This window comes from Lissotriton vulgaris, chromosome 6 (assembly GCF_964263255.1).
Source record: "Lissotriton vulgaris chromosome 6, aLisVul1.2, whole genome shotgun sequence".
Classification (NCBI taxonomy): Eukaryota; Metazoa; Chordata; class Amphibia; order Caudata; family Salamandridae; genus Lissotriton; species Lissotriton vulgaris.
In genome coordinates, this window is record NC_141694.1 from 429,368,972 (window position 1) to 429,388,395 (window position 19,424).

A 19,424-nucleotide genomic window follows, 5' to 3' on the forward strand; every position below is an offset into this window, starting at 1 on the left:
ACTTACAAGGATCTATTGGAAAGGGCCCATTCAGATCCTATATCTAATCTTGAACAGTATTTTAGTTCAATTTGTCTTCCTTAACTACCAAATGATCAACAAAATAGCTTTTTATTGCGTATCTCAGTATAGGAGGTGGGGGCTGCTCTTCAGAAGATGCCCAATGCCAAAACATGTGGGAGTGACAGAATACCAACTGAGGTTTGTAAGGTATTTAAGAAGAACATGCTTCTTATTTGCACTGATTTGTATAATCTTGTAAGGAAGGTTGGATATTCTATCTAATTTCAAGAAATCGTGAAAGCTTTCTTAAGAAGGATAAATCCCCCCTTGAACGTGAATTCAATAGGCCAACAAGTCTCCTTAATGCAGACTATAAATTGTTCACTAAGGTATGGGCATCATGTATTATTCTCTCAAGGCAGATGCCCATTTGGTCTGAATTGTGGTGGCCAGAGTGTTGTGGGCCTTTACCCTCTCCTGTTAGGAAGGCAAAAATATTTAGGGGTGTACTTTGATACCTCTCTTTCTTTCGACATTCAGGCAAAAAGGAGGGTGAACTCCTGTTTTTACATCATCAAAACTCTAAGAAAAGTATTTCCTTTTATTCCAACTGAGCCCAGAGTTGCAGTGGTTATCACACCTATTACTTCACACATTGAGTACTGCAATTATCTGTATATAAATATTAATATATCCTAGCTTACCAAACTTCAGTCTATCCAGAATGTGGCTGCTCCGATTGTCCTGGACATCGCCAAATGCTTGTCAGTCATGGAGATCATTCGCTCCCTGCACTGGCTGCCAGGCAAGAAGCATTTGATTTTCAAAGCTCTCTATCTAGTTTATACTGCTCTCTTCCATCCAGGCCTAAAAATAGAGGCACTCGCCATTGATGCCACCTATCCTTTTTGCTCTCTTTATTCCACCCCTGGAAGTTAGAATCCAAAGTGCAGAATCTATCGCTCAGCCGTTAGAAGGGATGTCTAAAATTAAATGTTTCGGAGATGATATGATTCTTTATTTAAAGGTGGAAAGGTCTGATAAATAAGGGGCCATGAATACAGTTAAGGAGTAAACGAAGATCGGTTGTATAAGATTAACCAGGGCTAAACTGAGCTACTTTTGTTTAATGCTCAGTTTTGCCCTTAGGCCTCCAACCTCAGTATAATTCCAAGCGACCAAAATGCTATCCAGGGGTATTTGTTACAAACCAGTATTCGGAATTATATCAGCTGAATAATGAAACACGGATTGGCAGGGTTTCTTTAATCAAGAAGTCAGTTTTAACTTGATTTATTGTTTTCAATATTCTCATTTAAACTTAATAAGGCATTTTTTAAGGAAATAGACTCATCATCACACAAGTTGTGCGGAAGCCTCAAATTTTAAATATTCGATTCTCCAGCAGGATAAAGATCAGGATCAGGGCGGGCTGGCATTACCCCACTTTTATACCTATTATCAGGTGACATTACTGGACATTACAGTTCATGGAGGCAAATCTTCCTGTGGGTTTAACAATTTTGTTTTAGATGCAATGGTGTAAGAATCAGCAATTGATCCACTGGCATTTTTAAAGACAGATAAGTTACCATAAAAAAACAAGATACAAGATGCCTGTTGAAACTGAAAATTGTTAAAATGTTTTTTTGGGAGGCAAAACAGGTGCCGACCTGCCACAGGTTTGTCCAGCTACAGGACAGAAAATTCCTAGGTTTACATCTTCCTAACCCTGTGTTTCAGTTTTGGAATTCTCAGGGGTTCAGAGTAATGGTTTTTTTTTTATAATGGGAATCGTTTGATAACATAGGAGGAATTGGAACAGTGCCTTGGGATAGTTTGTCAAATGCAAACAGATCAATTAAAGGATAGAATGCAGAACAATGTCATACATTCACCCCAGTACAGAGATCTGGGCCTAAATCCATCATTTTTTTGCTCACCATGCCATTCCACTTTGGAGCCAGCCATATGCAAATCAGTCTTGACCCAGCTCACAATGGGAACAGTCTAGCCCGAACTGCAAGGCCAGGTCCTCCTTGGACATGTAACAAGCATCCTAGGACCGGTTTTGGGGTTTCACCCTTCATCAGCCAGGATAGCTTGACTCCAGTGGCATGGTGAGCAAGGTACCCAAGTCTGAGCATACCAGTCCCACTCGGAGTGACAAATGCAAAAAGAACAAATGATGGACAGAATGCAGAACATTGCCAAACATTCACCCCAGTACAGAGATCTGGGCCTAAATTAATCGTTTTTTTGCTCACCATGCCATTCCAGTTTGGACTCAGCCATACAATGCAGAGATCTGGGCCTAAATTCATAGTTTTTTTGCTCACAATGCCATTCCAGTTTGGAGTCAACCATGTGGAAATCAGTCTTGACCCAGTGCCCAATGGGAACAGTCCAGCCCGATCTGCCAGGCCAGATTCACACTGGACTGGAAACAAGCATCCTAGGAACGGTTACCGAGTTTCACCCCTCATCAGCCAGGATAGATTGACTACACTAGCATGGAGAGCACGGGACCCACAACTGAGTATACCCGTCCCACTAGGGGTGACAATTGCAAAAAGAACAATTGATGGACAGAATGCAGAAACATCTCATACAATCACCCCAGTACATAGATCTGGGCCTAAATACATTGTTTTTTTTGCTCACCATTCCAGTTTGGACCCAGCCATATGCAAATCATTCCTGACCCTGCGCTCAATGGGAACAGTCCAGCCCAAACTGCCAAGCCCGATCCTCCCTGGACTAGAAACAAGCATCCTAGAATCAGTTTAGGGGTTCACCCCTCATTAGCCAGGATAGCTTGACTCCAGTGGCATAGTGAGCATATGACCCACGTCTGGGCATACCCGTCCCACTCAGTGTGACAAATGCAAAAAGAACAATTGATGGACAAAAAGCCAAACAATGTCATACATTCATCCCAGTACAAAGATCCGGGCCTAAATCCATCGTTTTTTTGCACACCATGCCATTCCAGTTTGGACCCAGTCAAATGCAAATTAGTCTTGACCCTACACCCAACGGAAACAGTCCAGTCCGAACTGCGAGGCCACGTCCTCATCAGCCAGGATAGCTTGACTCCAGTGGCATGGAAAGCACGAGACCCATGTCTGGGCATGCCCTTCCCCCTCGGGTTTCAAATGCAAAAAGAAAAATTGATAAACAGAATGCAAAACAATGTCATACATTCACTCCAGTACGGAGATATGGGCCTAAACCCATATTTTTTTTGCTCACCATGCAATTCCAGTTTGGACCCAGCCATATGCAAATCAGTCCTGACCCTGCGCCCAATGGAAACAGTCCAGCCCGAACGGCCCCGCCAGGCCCTCCCTGGTCAGGAAATAGGCATCCTAGGACCGTTCTCAGGGTTTCACCCCTCATAAGCCAGGATAACTTGACTTCAGTGGCATGGAGAGCACAGGACCCATGTCTGGGCATACCCGTCCCACTTGGGGTGATTAATGCAAAAAGAACAATTGATGGACAGAATGCAGAACAATGTCATACATTCACCCCAGTAAAGAGATCTGGGCCTAAATCCATTGTTTTTTTGTTCACCATGCCATTTCGGTCTGGATCCAGCCATATGCAAATCAGTCTTGAGCCTCCGCCCAATGGGAACAGTCCAGCCGGAACTGCCACGCAAGGTCCTCCCGGGACTGGAAGCAAGCATCCTGGGACTGACTTTGGGGTTTCACCCCTCATCAGAAAGAATAGCTTTGGACTTATTTACAAGGCCCTTGAGTCACTTTTACGTCATTTGTAACATGGGAAAAGTGACGCAAAAGTGGCGCAAATGCCTTGTAAATCTACGCCCTTGACACCCCAGTACAGAGATCTGGGCCTAAATGCATCGTCTTTTTGCTCACCATGCCATTCCATATTGGACCCAGCCATATGCAAATCAGTCTTGATGTAAAAAATGCCAAGTATCGTCATTGAGAGACTGTGTGATAAAACTGGTTGTTGAAAGCCTCAAATTAGATATTTCTACTTGCACTTGCACTTTTGCACTGTGTGCTCTTTGAATATGTTGATTTCCTAGGATGTAGTTGAAATTGATGAATGTTTTTATTATTCTGACTAAAGCAGAAGTTTGCTCTTTTCTTCTTTTTCAAACTTTCAACTTAGAACATTTGCACTTTGTTTCGTGATAAGCTAACACTGTTTGATGTTTGCACAATATGTATTGTTAATTTTAATCAAGGCAAAATGGGCTGTGTATCTTAGTGCTTCAGATTTAAGAAATGTCAGGCATCGGCATAGAGAGACTGCATGTTGAATCAGAGTTTTCTTCAATTAATGAGAGGTTTAAATTTGATGCCTGATCTTATGTTTGGTTTTGATGTTTAAGATTTGCAGATATAAGGAAGTATTGTCCACTGTAATTTATGAAATGCTATTCTCTTCAAATTATGAGTCCATACTAATATAATAAAGAGAGAGCCCAAGCCTTTGAGGTGGGTAATCTCAGGAACCACAGCACCAATCACAACACCCAATACAGCGTTGGAAAGGGCAGTTGCAGCAGAAGGACATAGGCTATGCAGACGCCCACCATATACATTTAAAAGGTAAAAGAACTGTGCCAGCAAAGTAGTCCCTTGTGTGGGTGTCTGCGTTGTGCTGTGAGCGTGTGCTAGGGGCGTGAGAAACGCTGCGGGCGTGTGGTACATTCCGCCCTTCATGCCATGTCTCATATCGTGTGCTAATCCACCCTGCTCCCTTTAAATACCCCTGCACCCCATAATCATAACCCACCCTTACTCCTTAAAATACCCCAACACCGTTAAACACTAGCCCATCTTAACCCTATAAATATACCCTGTACCCCAAAACCCAAACCTAGCCCTGAACCCTATAAATACCCCTGTACCTCAAAACCCAAACATACCCCTGAACCCTAAAAATACCCCTGTACCCCAAAACCCATACCTAGCCCTGAACCCTAAAAATACCACTGTACCCCAAAACCCAAACCTACCCCTGAACCCTAAAATAACCTTGTACCCCAAAACCAAAACCTAGCCCTGAACCTTTAAAATACCCCTGTACCCCAAAACCCAAACCTACCCCTGAACCCTAAAAATACCCCTGTACCCCAAAACCCAAACCTAGCCCTGCACCCTAAAAATAACCCTTTACCCCAAAACCCAAACCTACCCCTGAACCCTAAAATACCCCTGTACCCCAAAACCCAAAGCTAGCCCTGAACCCTAAAAAAACCCTGTACCCCAAAACCCAAACCTAGCCCTGAACCCTTAAAATACCCCTGTACCCCAAAACCCAAACTTACCCCTGAACCCTAAAAATACCCCTATACCCCAAAACCCAAACCTAGCCCTGAACCCTAAAAATACCCCTGTACCCCAAAACCCATACCTATCCATAAACCCTAAAACTACCCCTGTACCCCATAACCCAAAACTATATCTGAACCCTTAAAATACCCAAACACCCCAAAATATATATACCTCAGTACCCCAAAACATATACCCCTATACCCATACTTAATTTATCCAAACATTAAAAAAAAACATGCTTTTACCATTTATGCATTTACAACGAATTTAGTTGTAAATGTACGCGTGGTAAAAGCATATAAAATGTAATGCCATGCGTTATGATAGCATTGTGGAGTCATGGTACTTTCGTAATGAAAGTATGCGGAGTGATGGTATGCGGAAAGAAAGTTGCTGAATAATGGGTGTTTATTCTCCCCCGGTAAGTACATTGGTGGCACGGCGGCCCACATCTCCAGCAACATACTCATATTTCTTCACCACCCATTTGAAAAATGCACAGGTCTCTCTCATTGGTGGCCAGCACCGACATACACTTTTAGACACACCTCTCACCACAAATTCTAAAATTGAGAACTTTAGAGCTGGGGCGCTACGTTCGAATCTCAGCATCAACATCCTGTGATTCCAGGCAAATTGCTTTGTCTTCCTGTGCCTACCACAAATGAATGTGTTATTCTGTAATGAAAATTGTGCTCATGCCATGTTGTCGAGTTCGCGCTATATAATATTGCAAGGAAAAATAAAGTAGGGAAACTCGAGTTTACACCTATTGAACGCACACTCTTAAATGCATCAGCAGTGCACTGTGAATCGGAGCCTTTCACAGGCCTGTCACAGATAAGAAATGCTATCTAAACGAAATCCTACAAAACAATATACTACTGGCCGGCAGCAATTCATACCCGGACAACGTCGGTACGGGCTGCTAGTTATACATATACCCTGTAACTTTATGATTCAATGCTGCTGACTATACTGTGAAGTACTGCATTTTATGTTAAATGAGTTAGTATTACTGTTTAATGTTGTAGGGCTAAATGCGATGTGCGTGCTCCAAAAAAGAGAGTTTAGCAAAGCAAGCTGTTTGTTAATGCCATTTTTAGGGAAAACAATTACATTTTTATCAGAAGCTTTTTTTTACCTCTAAAAAGTCAAAAGTTAGTTATATTCTACCTATTTTCTCAGTCCACTCCAGAGGAATTCCCACACCCTGGGTACCGTTAGAATTCTCAGGATGTTGGACAAAAAGGATGCATCCTTGAAGCGGATACCTAATGTGGAAAAAAAAGTTATGGATCCCTAATTGTGACCTACCCAAAATAGCCAAAAAAAGGCTCCGCACGGGCAGTGGGGGGTATAGGCCCAGCAGTTAAGGGGTTAAAGGTCACCTTCATATTCCACAGGCAACAAAGCCAGGACTATACACTGATGACATGGCACTTCTATCAAAAAAGGATAAAAGAGAAAGCTGCTCACTGTCATTAAAAAGCTTTTTTATATTGTCTTAATATCTATATGAGTTAAAATTAGGCTGTTTTGAATAATTGCAAACAAACAGAAATCACGTGTGACTAAGGCAACATGGTTGCAACCAGTGAAACATGGTACCTATGGCTCTGAATCATGGCAAAGCAGAGGAATGTATAGTTTGAATTACTCTCTGTTATTCACAAAACTGAAAAAGGACTTCAATACCTGGAGGTACATTTCATTTAATGGGACACATACATTTAAGCAGGTTAACACTCACATTAAACCAATTTTCAGTCCCTGCGCTGCTTTACGGAAAAGAGATGTTTTAATGGTTATGGTGGAATTATAACGTCAATTAACTGATAAGTGAAAATTCAACTGAGTCTAGGAAACAATTGTGTGCTGCATTAGCGAAGGGTATGGTGGTCCTTTCTCATTTTTCAAGTTTATTTTTGGGCGGCCTCATTTCATACCATGCATTTTCTAATTCCTCAAGAACAATGCCTTTGTCAAGGATGTACGTTGTTACAACGCATGCTTTTACCACGCATGCCTTTACAACGCAGGTTTTTCAACGCAAGTCGTTACAACGACTTGCGTTGGGGGGTGCTGGATAGTGAATAGTTTAATTTACTATTCCAACTCCAGTCCCCGTGGATAGTAGGGAAGGTGTTGGATAGTAAATTAAACTATTACCTATCCTACAGTGCCCCCCAGCGCAATTCATTGTAATGACTTGCGTTGAAAAACATGCGTTGTAAAGGCACTGCGTGGTAAAAGTTGCGTCGTAAAGGATATTTCACCTTTGTCAATGATGAAGCAAGAGTATCATTTCAAGAAATTTGCAGCTACATTTCACTGTTTCAGCTAAATTTCACTGTTTACAGTATATATAGGATTGAAATTGTGCACAGATCTCTGACAGGGTTATGGTTTATTGTCAGTGATGAACAAGATACTGTGGAATGTCTCACTTTTGAGGAATCTGACACAAGAAAATAATACAATATTCATTCTGGTAAGAAAAAGGTGTTTGGTAACTAGATCAGGCATGGGAAGGAAAAGGATAGCTTCCACTCTTCAAAATCTAGTAGAAGTATGGAATACAAGAGAATTAAAAAAAATTGCCAAGGAATGTAACTACTAGACTCTTTGTGCAAAATTAGTTCAAAGTTTATGTTCCAAGTCGACTTGATACACAGGATACTTGTTGGAAAGAGGTGTTTGCTCCAGCAAGTTCTTGAGGACTCACTTGTTCTTCCAATAAGAACCACAAATCTACAAATCAAGAATCACACCTGCAGCAACTCTGTAGAAGAATTGCCTTACAAAAATGCAGCGAAACATGAGGAAAGTTATGCCAAATATTAAAAGAGGACTCCCATCATCTCCATAAACTGTGAGAGTTAAGTGTTTCTTTGGAAAATGTAGTCCCATAGTCGGGTATCATCATATTGTCTTCTCTACAATTCCATAGGCGGCGTCAACCCTCTACAAATAATTCCACACTCTCCACTCTTTAAGCAGACTTAGCACGGATTGGGGTCAATATGGTAGCAAGCACTCTCTGAATCACCACCATTTTTATGTCCTGTCTTGAACTCTGCTTCCTAACAATATTTTCACTAAATTTCTTTTATTGAAGTTGAGTAAAGATCTGTCCCTCATGGTGTTGAAAGTGTTTAGTTTGGAAATGCCCTGAAATTTTTTCTTATTTTGTGTCAAGATTATGATGGGTGGATGAGATGCTAATTTTTGCAATAAATCTGAATCTATGCATTCCAATACTGTCCAGTCAGGAGGGGCATTCAAGGCAAATGAGTGATTTATTTTGGATCCAGTAATCAACAAGGACAGCCCTATATGCCCAGGGGACATTGGTCAATATATTTCTTTCTGAAACAAAATGTCACATGGGACTCTTTCAGAAAGATGCATCATCTGTGAGTTAGAGGACTCTACCATCTACTTAGCATCATGTTTGGTATATGGCCTAATTGAGTATAAAAGAACAATTCCAAAACAACAGCATAGGACAAAGCAAAAACTTCTGCTATACATGAATTGAATACATACATATGCAGTGTGGTGTGATAAAGGTAAAAATAGAGCAGACAACGCAGTGCGTAAACAGTGATCGAATTAGCAACTTATAATACAAAAAAAGACAGTGAACAGTCCCTGGTGGTTGTATTGTTACATTAAAGAAAATATAAGGAAGTTCCAACAAATCAACAAACCCTTCTTTCTAGTAGCAAATACCAACCAATTGGGGGGGCCAAGAAGCATACGGGAATGAATTCAAGAGGTAGTCAGCATTGCTCATAAAGGACAACAGATCACAAATGATTATCAAGTCCAGTAACTCAAAGTCAACTGTCTTACAAGCATTTTTTGGATATGGAGCACTCACAGCGGCATGAAATCCTTGAAGATTAGGTGTAAGGGCAGTATATCGCACACCAGGGTTTTTTTTCATTCCTTTCATGACCTCTGAGTGATCGGCCATCTAAAAAGATAAACAAAGAATGTTAAAGTTCAGCCTTATGTCATGTTATCATCATTGCTATAATTTAGCATCCATGTCTGTTTGCTCCATTGTCTGTCTTGAGCATCAAACCAACCAGAGGTACAATATCTGACTTACCAGTCTACTCATGTATCCTACTTTTGGTCCAGAGAAACAGTCACTCCTCTAGAGACCCAAGAGACTTTTCATACCACAAATACTTTAAATCAGGCTACTCAGTAAAGGCTTCCCTAACATACTACTAACATCCAATGTAACTTCTGCTGGTTTGGAGAAGAATATGCTGCCTGAACCCAAGGAATAGTTCCTATTAGAAAATAATTTAGATTATCCAGCAAAGAACTCAACACCAATCATCCCACAATTCCTGTACACTATATCGATCATGTGACCTGCCATCAGCATGGAGAGGAAGCAAAGCCAGAGCCGTAGGCATGCTTTTCGCCAAACAATGCCCACCACAACCTCCTGTGTGCCTACATGGTCATGTGACCTGCCAACAAATCAGAAAATAAGCGAATCCTCAGGCTACTGGCATGCTTCCCATCAGAGTTTTTTAAAATATTGACAATCAGCAGGGGCCTCAGACAAATCACTGAACCCACCCTCCTATTTACAAGCAATTTCCTCAGAATCCTCACCAAAGATGATAATATCAAGTACTTTAGACTGTTCCATTCAGGAAGTGCCTAATGTCCGAACCTTCGCCATCCAAATATGTAGTCTTCACAATGTGCTAGACAGAAATTATACAACTCCCTACTGCTACACCATCACCCAGACCACGCACTGTAAACGCTATGAACTTCATCCTTTTACATACACCAGCAAGTCTTATCCATGCTAATCAATTTAGTTGAAGCAAATTCCACTCTACTGACATTTTGGTCATCATTACTCGGTACAAAGTTACTGCATTCTTTATCATGAAAGAGAGCTCACATCTACCTCACTCAACCTCTTAATCTATGCAGGGCACACCATCTAACATACAGGCCCTGTTCTCAAGACAGGAGGAAGTCTCTTAGCCATCATCATGTCTCTATGAAGCTGCACGCTATGCAACCAGATCACAGCTATTGTTTGAATTCCTCACCTTCTTTCTTTCCACGATTGGCAATTCATAGAGGCCTCCTTCAAACTGACCTAGAGACAACACTGGAACCAAAACTTTGCAAGAGACATCTCAGACAACAACAGCTTTACTTAGTACCCATGCCCCCATTAATCAAAGACTCATACATCTGTGGTGACTCATTAAGGATTGGTGTGACATTCTCCTCAATGTTGAGCATGTCAAGCAGCTCATCACCAAATCGAAAAACGTCAAAGGTTATCCTATTGAAAGCATCGGGCTGCCTCATACTTAATTCACTGCAAGGCCCAAATACCCCTGCACTTAATGAACCACTTTATAAACATTTCACCCTCCTCAACACACACTTATATTCCAAGTTCAAGCAAAATATCAAGAACAATCCTTTCACTCGTTTAAAGGTGTAGAAAAAGGTACAGGCAGAAGACCCTTTCCGCAGTTGCCCGGCGTTAACCGCCTCTATACCCATTCAAGTTACCAAACAAAGAGGCAGGCGCTGGAGACCGGAAGGCAGGAAACAGAAGTTTTATTCCGACGGAGCAGAACACATCAAATCAGACAACAGGGTATCTTCTCGAGGTGCTCTAACCGCATCTCTGAGGCCTGGCCTCTTATACACGAGTTTATTACTTTATTGCATAAAACACATCTCTGTCAACTCTTTGATGTACGGAAAGACATCCTCGGAATCCCCGCTTCAGGCCCGTTCCCACACACATTTACAGTTGAAGTCCCCACCCCGGTCACAACAGGTGATGATTCTCGCGCAGCTGGACATTCCGCCGATTCACGGAATGTGTGAGGTTGATCGGGTCTCATGGGGTGGGGGCTTTGATCAACTCATGGATCCTTTGATGAGGGAAGCTTCCTACTGTACAGGAGGGGGGGGTAATAACAGTATCCGCAGGGCCAGGTGGCGGCCTGGGAACGAGTAAGACAAACGGGCACAAAGGAAAAAGGGGGTTTTTATCAAAGGATCCGGGACCATGAAAGGAATGGAGGGAGGTGTTGCGCTGGGAACAGGATGGGATTCCGAGGCAGAGCTGCGTGCAAGAGGGGTGTATGACCCAAGGCATGCGAGAGCGGGGGCTGTCAGCGTGCGGGGATGCTTTGCGGGGTCAAGAGAGAGAGAGAGAGAGAGAGAGAGAGAGAGAGAGAGAGAGAGAGAGAGACGCGCTGGCTATCAGCGAGGGGGCAGGGAGGCCGTGGTGCTCAAAATGGTTGCCGCTTACGCGCACGAATGGGCTCAAAAAGGGCAAGATGGCGCCGATAATGTTGACGTTTGCGGCCTATCTTTTAACAGTCCTCCCTTTTCAACATATCTAGCCAACTTGCCTACTCAATGTCAATTTTCATCAAATTCCTAACCTCGGCATCATATAATGCTCCCATGCGTTTGTTTCCAAAGTCCACAGTCTTGGGGCAAATACAATTTGTACATAATGAGCATAGAGGTGGCAGGCATTGAATTCCTAAGCATAGACTGCATATTATAATTACAGGAATCAGGATAATGGAAAATAGTCTCCAGCCCCAGTTCTTAACAGTACTCCAGAACCATCCACCAAGCGACCATTCTTCCTGCTCCTGGTGGACTTCTGAAGAGAGTCTGTGGAGGTGTTCGATGGCCTTGTACACTGAGGGTGAATTGTCTGGTATATATGTACAGCAGCTGGACCCAATAATGCGGCATGCTCCACCACGGTCCGCAAGAACCACATCTAGCACAAGGCGGTTCTGAAGTGCTACCAAGCGGACCGCTTGAAGCTCGGCAGTGTTGTTAGCAAGGATACCAGCTGTGATGTTCATTGTTGTCTCAACTGCCTGAGTCAGATGTCGGATGGCACGGCTGTTTGCCATCGGGCCCCAGAGCGGAACAAGTCCCTTCATAGCATCGAGGAACTGTGCTCCTGTTGAGTCGGCTTGTTGAATGTCTTTGGCTCGTTTTTGTCTGTGATGATTCGCTGGAGCCACATAAGTCGGAGGAAGGATGAAGGAGATGAAACAAGTGCCCCCCCAGCCTTTGGGGAGCCAGGTGTAAGCCTTTGTGCCACAAACGAAATACATATTTGGAGAGGATACAAAGGAAGGTGGATCGGTGGAGTCCAAAGTTCTGGTGAAACGGCAGGCGCTGCGGCCTACCAGCTGTGTCCCAAGCCCTTCTATGCACATGTGGCATGTGACGTTGATGACTGACAGGGCCACAGTCAGAGTGGCAGCCGTTCGTTTCCGCAGGTAAGAGAAGGTGGGTCTGCTTGGATTGTTGAACACCTGCATTTCAATTCGTTCTTTAGCAGGGATGTCCATGTGGATTGAGTCGTTGGAGGTCTGCGGGCAGAAGTGTGTCTTTGTCTGGTTTCGCCAGACCCCATGATAGAAGTGTGTCATGGTTTTGCCGGAGGTGGCATTGTCTTTATAGCTTTCTTGCAGGAGGATCAGCCAAGCAAGGCAGGAGCCGTGAACTGAAAAGGGTGAAGGGATGAAAGGTATCGAGTGTCCAGCGGCGTGGGGTAGCAACCCACAGATCCAACAGTTGGTGGCGTTGGTGACAAGATTGTGCTGGTGCAGCAACTGTACAAAGGAGTTATTCCAAAACTCCTTTCGCCTCTCTCTGAGCTGAGGAGAGAGCGAAATCAGATAATGTTCCTTCATGGTGGTAGGCTGAGCAGTGGTCAGGAGTGTTTCATGAGCAGGTGCATTTTCTTCCACAATCCAGAGTGTGGTCATGAGGAGAAAGCAGAAAAGGATTGTGATGAAAAGTGCAATTGTCTTTGAGCTGTGGAGTCTGTCTGTTTATGGGTTCCTGTAGTGGGTATTCCCTGTTGCTTCCATCATCTTCTTATTTGGCGCTTCCATCATCTTCTTATTTGGCGCTTCCATCATCTTCAAGGTGCTCGGTAGCGGGCAGAACCACAGACTTCGTTTAGCTTCTCTCCAGGTGACCCTTGGTGGTGTTTAGGTCACCGTTCTGAGATTTAACTTAGTCCGTGGTCTACTTAGCCGAAGCTCCCTCCTTTCGACGCAGGAAATACCCTTCTCTGGATGGCACAGTGGGATCAGAGAATTTTGAAAGTTCAAGTGCTTCGGTGTCAGGATAGCAGGTTAGCGACGGTCGGTCCTTGTTCAGGAGCTCTTCTTGGTTATCGATGCTTTCTGTTGTGGCCAAAGTCGAGGAGACCTTCTTGCAGTGGTGTGCGTGCAGCCAGTGCCGTTTCCCCTCCACACGAAGAGCCGTCCGGGTGGTGAGCAATACTTGCCAGGGGCCCGTCCACCGGGGTTCCAGACTTTTTGCTCGCTGAAAATTTCGGATCAGCACGTAGTCCCCAGGTTGGATGGTGTGACCCGGACCCCTGGAAGCATCGGGGATGGCCTGCTGCACCTGCTGATGAATGACAGACAGAGTTTCAGTTAATTTATACAGATAATCAGACATTAGGACATCTGGGACATCATGAATGGAAGTCGGTTTTGGTGCAGACCAGACGCTCATGGGTCGGCCGAAAACGACCTCGTAAGGTGTCAAGTGGTGCTTGGTGGGGGTGGAACGCATCGATAGCAATGCCAGGGGGAGATCGTCTGGCCATTTCAGTCCTGTGGTAGCTACTATCTTGGCTAGTTTAAGCTTTAGTGTGGCATTGTGTCGCTCGACAAGTCCAGCAGACTGGGGGTGGAAAACTGCGTGGAACTTCTGTTTGATGCCCAGCCCCTTTATGATGAGCTGGATGACTTCGGCTATGAAGTGGGGGCCATTGTCGCTCCATAAAATTCGACAAAGGCCGTAGCGAGGGAAGAATTCCTTTAATAGTACTTTTGCAGTGGCCATGGCGGTGTTGTCACGGGTTGGGTATGCCTCTACCCACTTGCTAAATGCACACACCACAACGAGTACATATTTCAGGCCTTGGCATCTGTCTAGTTGAATATAGTCCATCTGCAGGACTTCAAACGGGTGATTTGGGACCCCAAACCCTCCCCGGGGTACTACAGTTCCTTTCCCGGGGTTGTGTTGTAGGCATATCAAGCATTGTTGGACCAGGCGTTTGGCGGAGTCTGTGATTTTATCATTGTGCCAAACTCTGGAGACAAGTTCAATCATGGGGGCTGATCCTATGTGGGCGGGGGAGTGTGCCATAGTCAGTATAGGAATCAGGTAAGAGTCAGGTAGCAACCATTTGTTTGTGTCCTTTGTCCGCCAGCAGCCTTCGTCGTCTTTTAGTCCTACCCGTGTCCATTCAGTCAGTTCATGTTGTGTGCTAGCCATTTGAATGTCTCTAATAGTGTCCCTAGCGTCAGTCCATTTTTCCGCTTGTGACCTGGTCACGTACATACGTGTTGTCGTCCTGTTTTCAGCTGTCGTTCGAGCAGTGATGTCGGCTAGTGCATTTCCCTGTCCAATAATGTCTGTCACTTTTTTGTGTGCCTGGCATTTGATGACTGCAAGCTTTGTGGGGAGAAGGACAGCTTCGATCAAGGCGGAGACTAGATCCCCATGCAAGATGGGTGTGCCGTGTGAGGTCAGGAATTCCCTCTCCCTCCAAAGGAGCCCAAAATGGTGAACCACCCCGAAGGCGTACTGGCTATCGGTGTAAATGTTTGCCGTGGTTCCTGCTGCTAGAATGCAGGCTCGTGTCAGGGCAATCAGTTCCGCTGCCTGAGCAGATCGTTGCATGATGCGGGCTGTCTCGACTACAGTTCGAGCCGTGGTGACTGCATAGGCAGCTGAAGTGGTGCCATCGGGGAGTTTGATGCAAGAACCGTCCACCCACAGCTCTCCGTCAGGGTCAGGAAAAGCCGTGTCTCTGAGGTCAATCCTACTTCTAGTCTGTTCGTCCGTAAGAGTCACACAGTCATGTACAGGGAGCACATTGGGATCGTTCTCTGGTAAGGGTAACAGAGTTGCCGGGTTCAGTGTGGTGCATCTTTTTAGGGTGATATGGGGTGCAAGCAAAGTCAGCTCGTATCCAGTCAGTCGTGCACTCGTCAGGTTTTGCGTCTTGGTTTGGTTCAGGAGGGTGTCAACTGCATGGGGTACCAGTACTGTGAGGGGATTCGAGAGCACGATCCCCTCAATCTGTCGGATAGAGATAGCAGCGGCAGCTACAACTCGAAGGCAGGCAGGCAAGGCTCGGGCTACAGGGTCAAGAGTGGCAGAGAAGTAAGCGCACGGTCGTTGCTTTGGGCCAATGGACTGGGTCAGGACAGATAAAGCGCACCCCTCCCTTTCGTGAGTGTAAAGGGAGAAGGGCTTTGTGTAATCAGGGGTACCTAGGACAGGGGCCGAACAGAGGGCATCTCGTAGTTCCGTGAAGGAGGTTTGGCACTCAGGGGTCCAAGGGAGTGGGAAGGGGACATCTTTAGCTAGCAGAGAAAGCAGCGGTTTCACAATGAGGCTAAAGTTTGGCAACCACTGTCGGCAGAAGGAGGTGAGGCCTAGTAGGGAGCGAACCTGTTTCTGAGTCTTAGGGACAGGAGTTTCGAGAATGGTTTGGATCCGGTCGGGAGTGAGTTTCCTTCCGTCTTTGGACAAAAGGTGGCCTAAGTAAGTGACCTGGGGTTGGCAGAATTGCAACTTCTTCTTGGAGACCTTGTGGCCGTTTTCCGCAAGGAAGTGTAGGAGTTGAATGGTGGCTGTGACTGCTAGCGGAGTGGTGTCGGCCGCCAAAAGGATATCATCCACGTATTGCACCAACACCACTCCATCGGGTAACTGGACTTGATCCAGTTGTCTCTTGAGGGCCTGGCTGTAGATGGCTGTAGATGCTAGGGCTTTCTGTATAGCCCTGGGGTGCTCGACAGAACCTATATGAGCGGGCTTTTAGGGTGAAGCCGAAGAGATATCGGCTGTCTGGGTGGATGGGGATGGAAAAGAATGCGTTTTTGAGGTCAATGACAGTGAAGGTGGTGGCAGTAGAAGGAATCAGTGTCAGGATGGTGGTGATGGTGGTGATGTCTGAGACCACGGGGTACTGGGGTACCACCACTTTGTTGATCTCTCGAAGGTCAATGATAAAGCGGTATGCTTTCTCATCTCCCTCTCCTTGTTTCTTGATGATGGGCAAGATAGGGCTGCTGCAAACGTTGCTAACCACTTCCTCTACCACTCCTGCGTCTATCAGTGACTGAATAATTTTTACCAATGCCTTCTCGCCCTCGGGCGATATCCGATATTGAGGAAGTTTTGGGAGTGTTGCGTCTGGTCGGACAGTAATGTGTACAGGGTCAATCATCATGCGCCCTACATCCGAATCTGTCTTGGCCCACAGATACGGAGGCAGAGCGTCAAGCAAGGATGTGTCAGCGTCAGTGATGGAAAACATGCGTCGGGGAGGGCAATGTCTAAGCAGAACTCCGTCTTGGGAACATCTAATTGTCGCTCGGAAGTGTTTCAATAAGTCAAGTCCCATAATGGCGTCAGGGCTATTGGAGGAAAGTAAAAACGTGGTGTCAGTGGTGTTGTTCTCTAAGTTGAAGAGGATCGGAGCGGACAAAGGGTTAGTGGAGGGCGTTCCATCGAAACCTGCCGATGTTATAAGTGAGCCAGACAAGGGTGCCCTTGGAATCAGTCGTTTAGATAACGCACTACGTGTTGCGCCAGTGTCTACCAGAAATGGAGACTTTGTACCCAAGACCTTAGCAGTGACATAAGGGCCTTGCTGGTCAACATAGAGCTCGACTGGATCCCTCCCTTGCCCTTGGCAGTCCTATGCAAAGTCGTGGGCGTCATCGTAGTCAAATTGCTGGCATTGGTTCTGTCTGGGTCGATCAAATGTATTTGGTCTGCCTGATCTGTCGTTAGTCGTGTCATTTGGGGGCCCTCGCTGCTGTTCTCTATTTCTCGGTCCACTTGCTATGTCCTTGGGGTCTTTGTTTCTGATTATTTCCAAAAGAACCGGGCAATGGGATTTCCAATGGCCAGTCCCTTTACAGAAAGCACACTGGTCCTCTCTAATGTCTGTACGTCCAATGCGGGGAGTCAAAGTGCGGTCCTTGGGAGGTGCTGTCTTAGGGACGTTCGTCTGATAGTTTCCCCTGTATTGGTCTCGTCCTATAGTCACCCCTTGCAGTTGTGCAATCATCACCCTCTCTTTCAAGTCTTTCTTCTTTTTCTCTGTCGCTCTATCGTTTTCATTTTTCTGATGTTCATAATATTGGGCCATCTGGAGGATAGCCGCAGGTTTGGAGGCTGCCCAACTACTCTTGCTGGCCTGTAGTTTCTGGGAGACCTCCGGTGTCAAACCCTTAACGTAATTCTGGACAAACAGATGGTGTCCGGTTGCAGTGGTCATGTCCTGGCCGCTGTAATCGGAGAACACCGTTTCAAACCGGGAGAAGTAATCCGATACATCCTCCTGGGGTTTCTGGCGACAGGCCGTTACTATTGACCAGTCCACTTTCTTTTCTGGAATCAGGGTTTTTAATTTCTGTACGATTTTGTCTGGGAGGTCTAAAATAGATTTCAAGAGCTTTTGTCCAGGTTCTCGTTGTTTATCAATGCCATCGAGTTGTGACCAGGTATGTCCAAACAGCTCAAGGTGGTCGACTTTCCGGATTTGCTTCCACACATCAGCTGGTAGACATAACCCGAAGAACAAGTCGATGTCAGCCAGAGTCATAATCGTTGAACCTAGGGCGGTACCTAATTCAGTATAGAAGGCAGTGGGGTTTTTACGTAGGTCAGGCAGAGATTTCCGGAATGTCAGAATCTCTTGCCGGTCCCACGGCTGGTAGACCCAGTTGTACACTACCCTTCCTTTTGCATCTTTGTGGTTTGCATCATCGTTAGTCCCTTCACCTCGTGGAGGAACCCAGTAAGGGGCAGCTTCTCGTATCGGCATCATGGCGTTAGATCGCTCAGTTTGTGGTTCGGTTGCTACGGATGTCGTGGGTTTAGCTCCCGATTCTTGTTCAGTGAGGTGGCGGAAAACCTCAAGCGTTCGCATAAGGAGGTCCGTCACATCACACTCGCCCTCATCCCCGATATCGACCTTCCGGTATAGTGTCGTTAGGCTCTCGGGACCTTTGTCTCGATATCGGTCCTCGTATGCGTTCAAGGCATGATAACACAGTTGAACGGTAAAATGTCGTCTGTGACCTCCTGTATACGAGTTAAACATATCCGTGATATACTCTTCATCTTCCTTTCTACCAATGTCCTTGCTATCTTGTAAATCCCTGCTCGCTCATCTTTGCTTAATCTGTTTGTTCTTGTAGAACCAGCCCTTCGGGTCTCAGGGTCGCCTAACGTTGTCGTTTGTGTAGTATCTAATACAAGGAGTTCGGCCGGCACAGAGGCCATGGGGGCCGAAGCTGTGGCGCTACTCTCGTTTGTGCCTGGGGATGGTGGGTGCTGTGCTGAGGGTTGGGAAGGGGCATATGGAGGGGGCATGTAGATGATCGGAGGACCTAGCAGCAGATCATCGTTGGCTCGCTGTTTCGAGGGTAATTCAGGGTAGAGCGTGGAGGGCGTTCTAACCGGACACTGGTTTGATGTTTCTATCTCTGGTTTCTGATTGGCTTCCTCTCTTTCCTTAATCTCTTCTTCTAGTTTCTTAGCAGCTAGGTGGGCTGCCTTTCGCAGCTCCTTTCCCAACCTACTCTCATTTCTCTTCTTACGCTGTTCGGTTTCTTTGCGCCACATGCCGAAACTATCAAGCATAGTGGGCGTTGTCTTGTTTTTACCAAGGGCTGTTTCTAGCGCGCTCATTTTATCATCATCGAAGGATCCTATCAGTGGCCACTGACTTTCTCGATCCTTTTTCGTATATTTATGCCACAGCTTGCTATAAGCTATAGCGATCAATCCATGTTTCATGAACATGTCCTTATTAGGGGTGCCTTCCAGTGGAGCCGGATGGTTCATCTCTAATAAGCGGTCCGGGCTAAGCAGGCTACCAATCAGTGGGGAGAAGACAGGCATGACGGAAATGGGGACAAGAGTCAGCACTACCTATCTTATCACTGTGTGCAAAGACTAGACAGAATATTTCTATTCTAC

The 19,424-nt window shown here is 45.4% G+C and overlaps 1 protein-coding gene across 1 annotated transcript in view; it reads right to left on the bottom strand.

Moving 5' to 3' along the window:
- HMGCLL1 (3-hydroxy-3-methylglutaryl-CoA lyase like 1) overlaps positions 1–19,424 on the bottom strand; it is an 826,606-nt gene that overhangs the window by 633,917 nt on the left and 173,265 nt on the right. The window contains exon 4 of the mRNA XM_086926446.1: positions 9,217–9,312. Within this exon, the coding sequence (XP_086782572.1) occupies positions 9,217–9,312 (96 nt within the window). The remainder of the gene's footprint in view (positions 1–9,216; positions 9,313–19,424) is intronic.